Source organism: Nicotiana attenuata, unplaced genomic scaffold (genome assembly GCF_001879085.1).
Source record: "Nicotiana attenuata strain UT unplaced genomic scaffold, NIATTr2, whole genome shotgun sequence".
Classification (NCBI taxonomy): domain Eukaryota; kingdom Viridiplantae; phylum Streptophyta; class Magnoliopsida; order Solanales; family Solanaceae; genus Nicotiana; species Nicotiana attenuata.
In genome coordinates this window covers 16,843-28,968 of record NW_017675177.1, presented here as the reverse complement: position 1 = coordinate 28,968, position 12,126 = coordinate 16,843, and the positions used below count along the sequence as shown (strand labels likewise).

The 12,126-nt window shown below is 43.8% G+C and overlaps 1 protein-coding gene across 1 annotated transcript in view; it reads right to left on the bottom strand.

Annotated features, from left to right (window-relative positions):
* The window catches only part of LOC109219774 (putative ABC1 protein At2g40090), a 28,907-nt gene that overhangs the window by 4,067 nt on the left and 12,714 nt on the right, over positions 1–12,126 (bottom strand). Inside the window, exons 6-8 of the mRNA XM_019384247.1 lie at positions 3,024–3,060; positions 1,242–1,460; positions 655–766 (exon numbers count right to left, since the gene is read on the bottom strand). Coding sequence (XP_019239792.1) covers positions 655–766; positions 1,242–1,460; positions 3,024–3,060 — 368 coding nt within the window. The remainder of the gene's footprint in view (positions 1–654; positions 767–1,241; positions 1,461–3,023; positions 3,061–12,126) is intronic.

The following is a 12,126-nucleotide window of genomic DNA, read 5'->3' as shown; positions in this document are numbered from 1 at the left end:
ATTGTTTTCCGGAAACTAAATCCAAAATCAATTCTTTCCAAGCAAATATCTCAACCAAATCCAAATGGGATCATTTTTAGGTCCACATAGTAACTATAGCTTGACCTAGAACAATTGCATCTGCAATTTTGGAGGTGAAGTATCTTCAGTAGGCAGAGTGGTGGGTGGAGATAAGTCCCCCCACACCCATCCATATCCACCTTATCTCCATTCTCCAAGATGGCTCACATGCATCGTATTGACAAAGCTTTACCTCCCTAACCTATGTGCAGGCAGCCACAGCAAACAGCAATTTATTCACCTTTGAGGTATGCTGCCACACATATAACCCAAAAACTGCCACCAATTTGCCTCTCTAGACTTTGTGGGACTCAAAACTATATCTCCTTAAATCCAGTAATTTGAAATGAGTTTGAATGGTAAGAAAAATATTAGAAAGAAAATGTAAGACAAGTGCACATAACTTCAATGCATGACATGTTTAAGATATTTCGACATTGGATAATTGAATTACAGACTTTTCACTAAAGCAAAAGGAAAGACAACTTTCAGCAATATCGAACTTAACTTGAAATTCCTTGGGTAGACAGAAGGTATAAATACGATCCAACTCCATCAAGAAACATAACATTACGAGAGAGATGAAAGGCTTACCAAAAATGCTCCTACGGCCGGAAGGCAAAGGGCGGACTAGCAAGTTTGCAGCATGTGGATCACAATGCACAAAACCATGTTTAAACATCATTTCAGCAAAGGTCTCACTAACCTGCATATGTGGCATAATGAGCTTTTTATAATTACTTCAAATGAAAAGTATAAACTGTATCAGAGAAACTGATGTACACCTATTGATTTAATCTTTTAAAAGAATGTCATGAGATAGAGACATCAAAGAAAAATCAACAGAAATTAAACAGAATCTTGGATAATGATTAACCAAAAGTAAAGGTCCTCGCATCAAGTCATGAAATACCCCAGTAAAGTAGAAATACGAAATAGCATGATAGTTTAAATGAGAGACCAAGTCAATCCAGGTACCTCAGAAGTCATCTATTTGAACATTGAAAACTGAAAAGCAGGCAACTATACACTTGGGACATGATGCATCCAAAAAACATGACCAATATACATAAATTGCAATATACTAGAAATGAAAGCTATAAAGCATCTTGACCAAGGATCTATGAAAGCTTGCCATAAATCATAATCATAATGCATTAACGTGAAATCAAACAACTTACCAACTTTACAACATCAATTGGCTGAATTCCAAATCTTTGGATGCTCTTCAAGTCATTTATTTGCGCAGCCTCCATATATTCCATGGTTAACAGCTTTGATGTGCTTAAATTCCAATATACCCTTGGGGCATAAACATAGTCTGCAATACGAGGAGATAGCTTCCGAAAGTTATCCATACACTTTACGCTGTTTTTGGCCTCAACCAAAAAGTCCAGTTCCTGATTAGACAACATTGTAACTTATCAAGATTTTGTTAAAACCTTAAAAGAAAATTCTTCATGAAAGTAAAAGGTATGAAAAACATTAATATCACAACAAAAGAAAATAAGAGAACGTATAAAGCAGATTATTGATAATAAGTAGAAGATAATTAAAAGAGCAAGCATAAGAGACATGAGTGGCGGAAAAGAAGATAGTTTGCTGAATGCCTGAATCTTTATAATTTCTGCTAACATGGGAATAGCACTTGCAATCACAGACTAGACTAAAGGAGTACGATATGTTCATGTACCATCAGAACAATTCTACATGTAGCTGCAGCCTTTCCTTTCAACAACTATGTATGATCAACTAATCCATGAACACATGCTAATTTAAATTTTGCATCAAACAGGTTAGAAATGTACAGCATCGACTTGGTCCTACTAAAGTTCAAGACCTCATAACATGAGAATGAAGTCTCATATAGTTATAACATTTAAACATGCAAATGAATGTTCTCTGACAACTTTCAGGGAATAACAGAAACACACCGTCGATTAATTTTTTCTGTAATATCTTAAAGAAACACAAAGTAATTTTTCAAAAACATCAAAAATCCATATCTGCAGCAAATATTGACTTGCATTCTCAGGACTCAGCTTACAAAATTGTAATAATTGTTATTAACTGCTAATATGTTTTGTATAGTTCGTCATGCGTCTGGCTTTTTGAAGGATTATGCCTGCTTTCAGAATGTTGACTCCAAGCATTTCAAAATTGATACTTAAAGATAAAGAGCACTATCTGAGTTTCCTATGATGTTTAAATAATGTAGTACATACATTAGAGAAGTGCATCAAATAAGTTTTCAGAAGCTTATTTAGCAAAAACTTTATTGAAACTGTTTTTTGAAGTTGTGATTTGAAAGTAACTAACCAAAGCAAAAAAAAGTTCTGCTTTGAGAGTGTTCCCCAAAGATTTTTTCCAAAAAAAAAACTCACGGACAAAACAATCACAAATCTTCAAGGAAGCTACAAATATCCAAACACATTTCCACGAACTCTTTTTCCAATTATCTTCAAAATTTATCCAAATTTTTTTAATTTTCTTTTCAAGGGACCTACCAAAGAAAATTTCCATTTTACAGGAAACACTAGAGAAATTAAACAGTACCAAAATCAGTGCACCAGCTGGTACCTACTTGCGCTAGGAGCATACTTTCTCCATAATTTCAGGAAAAGGGGAAACCCCGTGTGCAAATTGTATACAAAAATATTAAAATCTTTGACTTTGAAAAGGAGCAATCATATGTATATAGGAATTAATGACTGCTCCAAAAATGTTCAGAAAACAAAAAGACTCCAGTACATGGGGACAAGAATTCTCAATGTTTTCTCAAGATGCAGGTTTAGAAGACGTCAAGATCAAAGGAGCTAAAAGACGAAATTAAAGTTGGAAACTTAATAAAAGTCTGTCCTAAAACATGCAGTGCTCACAGAATTAAGCACCTGTCATGAATAAGAGAAATGGAGATCAGTCAAATTGATACTAGGAAGATTTGACTAAGTTTCAGCAGCTACCTTAGGTATACTTTCACGAACTTCAGCAACCAACCACCTGCATTCTTCAAGGAAGCTTGGTTAGAAACAACCGCAGATCATAGTCAAACAAAACAAACTAGGCATTGCATCATGAGTGTCCTTCAACTCCTTTTGAATTAAGGGTTTAGTTTTTACTTTGAAGCATTAATCTGATAAATGCAACATACTATATTTTTTTTATATGCATACGAAGGCAAAACCAAACAGTATAATATATCGTGCAAAGGAAGTAGTTGGATATTGGTGTACACAATATATATGTATATATAAGAGAGTCAAATTCAGATAGGTGGAAACATAGGCTCGTTGACAAAGAAGTCAATAGACTTGGTGGATATCTCTAAGAGAAGAGTTAATACTGCATGTCTACAAGAGACAAAAGGGAAAAGGCTAGAGAGATCTACAATATAGTTCCCAATTTGTGGTGGATATCTCTAAGAGAAGAGTTAATACTGCATGTCTACAAGAGACAAAAGGGAAAAGGCTAGAGAGATCTACAATACGGTTTCCAATTTGTGGTATTATGTGGTATAAAAACAGAAAAGGATGAGAATAATTGTAAAGTGAAAACATAAGAATAAAGTTGCAGCAGTAAACAGAATAGGATTATCTCGTGAAGACTACTATGCAGATAGGAGACAAGACATAATTATTATTCTGCAAATAAGATACGATGAGGCAACTTAAAGTAAAATCTGAAAAAATACAGATATCCTGGTCCAAAGGATCTGAATGACCAAATAGGTCTTTATTGAGGAATCAGAATGGACAAGTGGGTAAATATAGGGATGGCTTTGGATAAATACATGGGAATGTAGTTATGGTGCTAGGAATGGAAAATGAAAGCCTATTTTAGAAAAACTTAATTTATGATTTAAGTTTAGGTACCACCTACTTTAACTACAGGGGATCACACTTGATCACATTTAAGAGTTGATAGCCATAGCCAGCAACAGCCAGACAAACTTCATTCTTACAAGAAAAAGTAAAAGGGCCACAAGTAAAAACTGCAAGGGTATACCAGGAGAAGCTGTAATCACCTAACACATACTGGCAATCCTCGATGTGAAGTAAAAAACTAGAGAGGAAAAAGGGGAGTTACATTCAACCACAATTTGGTGGACACTAGAAGGCATAAACCAAAGCATTTAAGGACAAGCAATTGAAGGGGAAGCACGAGGCTTAGAAGCTAATGCAAATAGCGTGTGGAAGGCAATGACATGTTACATTAAAAAAGTAACAAGTTAGTCCGGCTGTCCGAGGGCTTCATGACTAGAATCATGGTGGTAGGATGAGAACGTGCAAAGATTATTGTATAGGGTCAAATTTGACCGTCAACGTCTCTACGCCAATGGGTACGCCCAGTGAGTATACGTCAACTAACGTAAGGGTACGACTTGGACGTGGGGACAAAAGCGACATCGTTTAAGACTCAATGTCTTCACTAGGAAAACGTTACCTATTTTTGTATCTTTTTGATTATTTCGAGGGAGGTCTCCTACTATATAAGGGAGACCTTCACATTGTAAAAGAAAAAAGGGCTGATTCTTAAAGAATACAACTCTCTCATTTTCTCCTACTCTCTCTCTATCTCTATCTCTAACGAAAACTTTCTCTTGAGTTCATATTATCATTTTACACTATTAGATCTACAACAACAACTTCATTTTTCATCTCTGGGTCTATTATATTTGATTACGATTTACCCTTTCCCACTTTTGATTGTTCTTGAGCTTGCAAAGTATATCGATAACTTTTGAGCCAAACAGTTTTCCTAGTGAAGACACTCAGTCTTAAACGATGTCGCTTTTGTCCCCACGTCCAAGTCGTACCCTTACGTTAGTTGACGTATACTCACTGGGCGTACCCATTGGCGTAGAGACGTTGACGGTCAAATTTGACCCTGTGCAGTTAGTCCCTCCGTTCGTTGGAGACGCATTTGGTAGGCGTCTTCAATGGGCGGAAATGCAAACCTCGTCTTAGGAGAATTTGACCTCGACCTGGGGCGGCAACGTGAATGAGGTGAAATGTATGACGTTGTTGAGCCACTGACGCGTGGCTTCCTTTTCGGAATGACGTCATCGCCTGTATGCGTCACTATTATGCTTACTCCCGAGGCGGTTCAAAGGATGATGTGACATTTTGGTTTCCCGCGCACGTTTTGAATCATGACTCTTCGATTTCTGCGCAACCTAACCCTATAAATGGGGGAGAGGTTCAATCCGATTCATCTTTCGAACCTTTGGAAAACATTTTCTGGTTTACTTCTTTGCCTTTCTTTCTTGTAACCGTTATTTCGTGTGAGACTCCTCCACTTCTTTGAAGTCATATTTCTCGTCGTTAGTGCCTTATTTCCCCAACAGAATCATCATGGTAAAACGTCGTCAAGGTGGTAAAAAGACCAAGGACACTGACCCATCTAGGGTTCCGCCTTCCTCTGGCGGTGAGGAGGAGGAAGTGAAAAAGACCCTCGTTCCCCTTACTGTAGACAACGTCCTCCCAAAGGAAATGCATATTCGAAAGGATTTTCAAACGAAAAGTCCAGCCCTTCCCTGGGAGCATAGTGTTTTACTGCAATCTCATCTAGACAACCTTCGAGCGACACACAACATTCCTGACCATGTGGAAATGGCTCCGGCTGGGATGGACTATGCCAATGTGCACAGGCCTGGGTACTGCACATTTTACGAGTACCCGTTTTTGATCGGTTATAGTCTCCCGATTTACCCTCTAGCGGAGGAGCTTTGCCGTTTTTTCAATGTGTGTCCGGCTCAGCTTACTCCTTACACCTTGAAGGTGTGCAGGATTCTGACCACGTACGCAGCTAAGGCTGAGTGCGGCGTCTCAGTTCATCATCTTTTACAGTTATTCAGCCCTGGTTACCTGAGGGGTACCATGTTGCAATTGAAAAGCCGTGGCACGAAGGGTTTGGTAGTTAAGTCTGACGACAAGGCCAACCGCCTCTTCTGGCGTAGGTACTTCTACATCAGAACGGAGCACCTGGTGTCTAACCCTGAAGGATTCCCGGAAAGATGGAACCCAGAACGTGAGTACCTTTATTTGCAGAATTCATGACTGTTCGTGACCTTGACCATTCGGCCACTGTGATTTCTTTTTTTTTTTTTTTTTGTAGCGAGGGCTTCTCCACCCCAGTTTATTGACAGTATTAAATCGTGGGTGGAAAGATTGATACCTTATGCGGAGGAATGCCGTACCTGGGCTGCATTTCTTCAACAGTACGGCCCGTCAGGTAATTCTTCGGCCTTGGTTTGGAAGCTCCCTTAGGTTTTGTTACCTGTCTTACTCGTGTTGGCAGGTCGGAGCGCCCCCAAGAAGAAGAAGGTTGTCGTTACCTCGCCTAGGGCGGAGACCGACTCTGATGGCGGAGACATACCCTGCGGCTCGTTCAGTGATGGCGCTCTAGAGGTTCCTCAGCAGGAGGTTGCGCCCATGGCGGCGTCCGCAAGTGAAGCGACTCCTTCAGTGCCGTCCCCGCGGTCTATGGAGGAGACTTCTGAAGGTGAGGAGCCGCCAGAGAGAAAGAGACGGCGGTTGATAACGGGCAAGGGGATAGCGACTGAAGACGAGAGGGTAAGTGAACCCCGTCAAGTGTCGAGGCCGGTTTTTATGGCCGATGCTATCCGTTCTGGGAGGTCGGTTCCCCAAAGGAGAGCTGTTGCCGACGCCAGCCCAGCCCGTGTTCCGGAGAGCGGTTCGTCGGCTGCTGTTGGAGAAGTGGGCGATGGTGCCGAGAGGGCGGACACTGAGGCCGCCCGTGGAGATGCAGATGGGTTAACGAGGGGTCCAGCCCATGTGGAGATGACGGCGGGTAGGTCCAACCGCCGAATTATGATCCCAGGAGGGTATAACCTGTTACAACACAGCGAGCAGGCCGCAACGGATATGACCCTGTTATGTGCGGCTGCTGAGCGTGAAATGCTGAAGGGTGTTAGTGACGGGGATCTATCCCGGAGGGTTGCTGGCGCGGCCTTGCAGGTAGCTTTCAGTTTTCTTTGTGTGCCGTAAGGCTAACTTTGATGCGTACTGACTTGCCTTTCCTCTTTTTCTTCTCCTTTTTAGACTCTCATTTTGGAGGTGGAGAGGAGGCGGCGGGCGCAAAAGAAGGCAGCCACTTTCAACAAGATGGCGAAGAAGTACCAACGGTGCCGTGCCAAGCATCGGGCGCTGGCGGACCTACTTAAGCAGGACCCGGAATTTCGGGTGTTCCGTGAGGGCCTTGAACAGTCGGAGGCCCAACTGAAACGGAGGGTGGCCGAGCTGGAGCAGGTCGATGAGCAGCTGATGACTGCTCTGGCTCGGAACATTGAGCTGGAGACTCTTCTTCAGTCGAAGGAAGAAGAATTGGAGGTTAGCCGTGGGGTAGCGGCGGAAGCTGCTGATTTGCGGACCAAGGTCGCTGCTTTGATCGCCGAACTCGATGCCAGGGCGGCTGAGATTGAAGTCCTTAAGCGGACTGCTGCACCAAGGCCTCATGAGGATGCGCATCGTGAGGCACATGATATGTGGGTATACGCCGAGGCCAGATTAGTCGTATTCGAGGAGTTCTTGGCTGCGGGTCGAGCCACTGAGGCGGAGGTTCAGGAGCAACGGCGCGTAGCCCGCGTCGCCCGCGAAACCTGTGGGTATAGTTCTGACTCCCCAGACCAGGCGGGCTATAACTCCGAAGACGTCAACCGTCTAGAATCCGGCTCTTGGATCTCTGCAACTTATCAACCCGGGAGCGGCGATGAACAAGGTGGCGGTCAGGCGGGGGACGACGGTCGAAGCGGCCAAGCCTCTTAGGACTTACATATATTTTGTTTTGTTGTATTTTGGAATGTAAATGGGACCTTTTGTAAGGTCAAGTGAACATGCATTTTTTGAATGATAATGAAAGCCGTACTTTTGCTGTCATTCTTTTCCTTTTGTATCTTTTATTTTCGGTACCTCGTCTCCGCAGAGCGGGTGCTCACTTACTTGTAGGATTCTCAGTGTGTTTCTCGAACGTTGTCTGTGTTATCCGCCGATAGGATGCGGCTTCGCCGCTAGATAGTGGTGGCTTTAGCTAATAATGGCATCACTTCAATTGTTATTTGTGTGCCTTTCGTCGTAGTCGAACAGGATTGGCGACAGTTGGCGACGATGGCTTTAGCCATAATACTGTCGATGGCCTTAGCCATGTACGTAACTTCGACTGTCGTCGAATTACTTGTTTGTAGTGGTCGAGCTGGGTCGATTTATTGACGACAATGGCCTTAGCCATAATATTGTCGATGGCCTTAGCCGTGTACGTAACTTCAGTGGTCGTCAAATTACTTGCTTGTCGTAGTCGAGCTGGGTCGACTTATTGACGACGATGGCCTAAGCCATAATACTGTCGATGGCCTTAGCCATGTACGTAACTTCGATTGTCGTCGAATTACTAGTTTGTCGTAGTCGAGCTGGGTCGACTTATCGACGACGATGGCCTTAGCCGTTTATACATTGGAGATGACCTTAACCGTTTGCACGTTGGAGATGGCCTTAGCCGTTCATACATTGGAGATGGCCTTAGCAGTGTTAAAAATAGCGTGAAGCGAGGAAAAGCGACAACCCCCATTTCACAAAAAGCGAGAAGCGAAGCGCCCGCTTTTTTGAAGTTAAGCGGAATTTTTTTTAAAAAAAATTAAAATAAATACGGCATAGACAACACATGTAATTGTGAGCAAATGTTCAATACTTGAATTAAAAAACTAAAGAGTAGCATCAATTAAAGCAAAAAATAAGCATCATATTCTTCTACATAACACATAAGAAAGGCAATAAGAACTAAGAATAAAAAATATATAATTTGGCAGAAATTTGGGCAGAAATCTGGGCAGATTCTGGGCAGATTTTGGGCAGAAACGGGGCAGAAATTTTCTGGAAAAAATTCGCCAGCATTTCGGCGCTTTTTGGACGTTTAGAAAGAAAAAGAAAAAGAAAAAGAAGAAGAAGATTAGAAGAAGAAGAAGAAGAATGAATGAAAATAAAAACATACCTGTTGAAACTTGAAAGCTGTTGTTGACTTGTTGTAATGTTGAAGAAGAAGAACAAAGNCTTGATGGTTTTTTTAGGAAGAAAGGGCTGCTTCAAAACCCTAGTTCACGTTGCTGCTGAAGAATGACAAAAACAGAACTGGATTTTGGGTCTTTTAATTGAAAAAGACACGGTTGGGCTTTTATTTCAAGAAGCGACCGCTTCTTCCGCTTCGCCCGCTTCACGCTTTTTAGGTAGTAGCGATCGCTTTTCAGCACCTGAGTCGCTTTTGGTACTGGAAGCGCCTGACCCTACGCTTCGCTTCGCTTCTTAAGCGAGCGCTTTTTTGAACACTGGGCCTTAGCCGTTCATACATTGGAGATGGCCTTGGCCGTTTATACATTGGAGATGGCCTTAGCCGTTTGTACATTGGAGATGGCCTTAGCCGTTCATACATCGGAGATGGCCTTAGTCGTTCATACATCGGAGATGGCCTTAGCCGTTTATACATTGGAGATGGCCTTAGCCGTTTGCACGTTTGAGATAGCCTTAGCCGTTTGCACGTTTGAGATAGCCTTAGCCGTTCATACATTGGAGATGGCCTTAGCCGTTTTCGTTCATACATTGGAGATGGCCTTAGCCGTTTGTACATTGGAGATGGCCTTAGCCGTTCGTACATCGGAGATGGCCTTAGTCCAGTCCCTTTGTCATGTCAGTCAGGAGAGCGTATGGAGTGGCTGGTATGATAAACTTGTTCCACAAATATCTCCAGGTGTCCCCTCTGCCGCCTCGGTAAAAACCTCCCCGAGAAAACCCAATTGGGACAGAACTCGGGTAAGGGAAAAAGAGTGCGACTCGGGAGACGCCTTTCAGAAATGGAAATACTTGAGGTGGGCGACGTTCCAATTGTTTTGGAGCGTTTTTCCTTCCATTGTTTCTAATTGAAATGCTCCTTTACTTGCTGCTGCTGTGATTTTGTAGGGTCCGTCCCAGTTGGTGCCCAGTTTTCCTTCGCTTGGGTCTTTTGATGCCAACGTTTTGGCTTTGAGGACGTAGTCTCCCACTTTGAGTGGTCTTATTTTGGCTCTCTTGTTGTAGTATCTTTCGACTTGTTGTTTCTGAGCCACCATTCTTATGTGGGCCATTTCTCTTCTTTCCTCGGCCTCATCGAGGTCTTGAAGTCTGTTTATGTCGTTCTCTGCTCCGCTGGTATGTGAATACCTCAAGCTTGGTTCGCCGACTTCGACTGGTATGACCGCGTCGGTTCCGTAGACCAGTGAGTACGGTGTTTCTCCTGTGGAGGATTTGGGTGTGGTCTGGTGTGCCCACAACACTTCCGGTAGTAGCTCGGGCCATAGCCCTTTGGCTTCCTCAAGTTTCTTCTTCAGTATGTTCAGTATTGTTTTATTGGAAGACTCTGCTTGGCCGTGGGCGGCGGGGTGATATGGCGTGGAGAATATTCGCTTAATATGCCATTTGTCGAAGAACTCTGTCGTCTTTTGGCCGATGAACTGTCGTCCGCTGTCGCAGCTGATTTCCTTGGGGATGCCGAAACGGCAGATGATATTCTTCCATATGAAGGCGATGACTTCCTGTTCGCGTATTTGGGCGTATGCACCTGCTTCCACCCACTTGGAAAAATAGTCAGTTAAAACTAATAGAAATCGTACCTTTCCTCGTCCCGCTGGTAGGGGACCGACTATGTCCATTCCCCATTTGATGAAAGGCCATGGGGAAGTGACTGAGTGAAGTGGTTCTCCTGGTTGGTGTATCATGGGGACATACTTTTGGCATTGTTCGCATCGGCGAACATATTCCGCTGCGTCTTTCTTCATAGTGGGCCAATAATAGTCGGCCCGTATTATGCAGCGCACGAGGGCGCGGTTACCTGTGTGGGCGCCGCAGTGACCTTCGTGTACCTCTTCGAGCACTAGCCTCGTTTGGTGCGGCCCTAAGCACTTGGCTAGGGGTCCGCCAAACGTCCTTTTGTAGAGCTCGTGGTTTATCAGGCAATACCGGGCGGCCTGTACGCGGAGCTTCTTGGCTTCTTTTTTGTCGAGTGGGAGTGTTCCATCCTGCAGATAGGATACAAATTGGTTGCGCCAGTCCCAAGTCAAATTTAAAGAGAGTACCTCAGGGTGATCAATGGCTGAATGGAGGAGGGTGACCACACTTTCTTTGTTGAAGTTTTTAGTGGCTGCGGCCAATTTTGCTAGACCGTCTGCTTCAACGTTCCGTGCCCTCGGAACTTGTTCGAAGCGGCACTCGTCGAACTCAGTCATTAATCTGTGGATTTCTGACTGGTATATTTGCAATCTCTGCTCCTTGATTTGGTAAGTCCCAGTGACCTGGTTCACCACGAGTTGGGAGTCGCAATGGAGAGAACGAGTCGTCGAGCTCATACTTGATGGCTAGTTTTATACCCTGCAATAACAGCCTCGTACTCGTGCCTCGTTGTTAGTCATCTCGGGGCATCGTATGGACTGGCGAATTATTTCGCCCGTGGGACCTCGAGAACGAGTCCCAGTCCCGAAACCGAGGCATTAGCGGCGCCATCAGTGTAAAGAGTCCTATAGTCGGTGTTGGAGGGGGCACGACGTGCCTCTAGTTCCGCCTTTGGTAATATCTCTGCGCTGAAGTCGGCTATAAAGTCGGCAATACTTGCGACTTGATGGCGTTTCTTGGATGATATGAGATATCGTGCTCACTGAGCTCTATGGCCCATCTGGCGAGTCTGCCTAATAACTCAGGCTTGTGTAGGATACTTCTTAAGGGGAGGTCGTCACTACTTTTATGGGGTGGCATTGGAAATAGGGTCGGAGCTTCCGTGAAGCTCCGACCAATGCCAATGCTAACTTTTCAAGGTGTGGATACCGTGTTTCGGCGTCCACTAAGGTTTTGCTAATATAGTAAATAGGAGATTGTGTACCTTCGTTTTCACGAACTAGGACTGCGCTGACGGCGACCTCGGATACGGCCAAATATACCAGCAGGGGCTCGCCTGGATTTGCTTTGGCCAGCAGTGGCGGCGAGGATAGGTACGCTTTCAATTTTCTTAAGGCCTCGACGCATTCCTCATTCCACT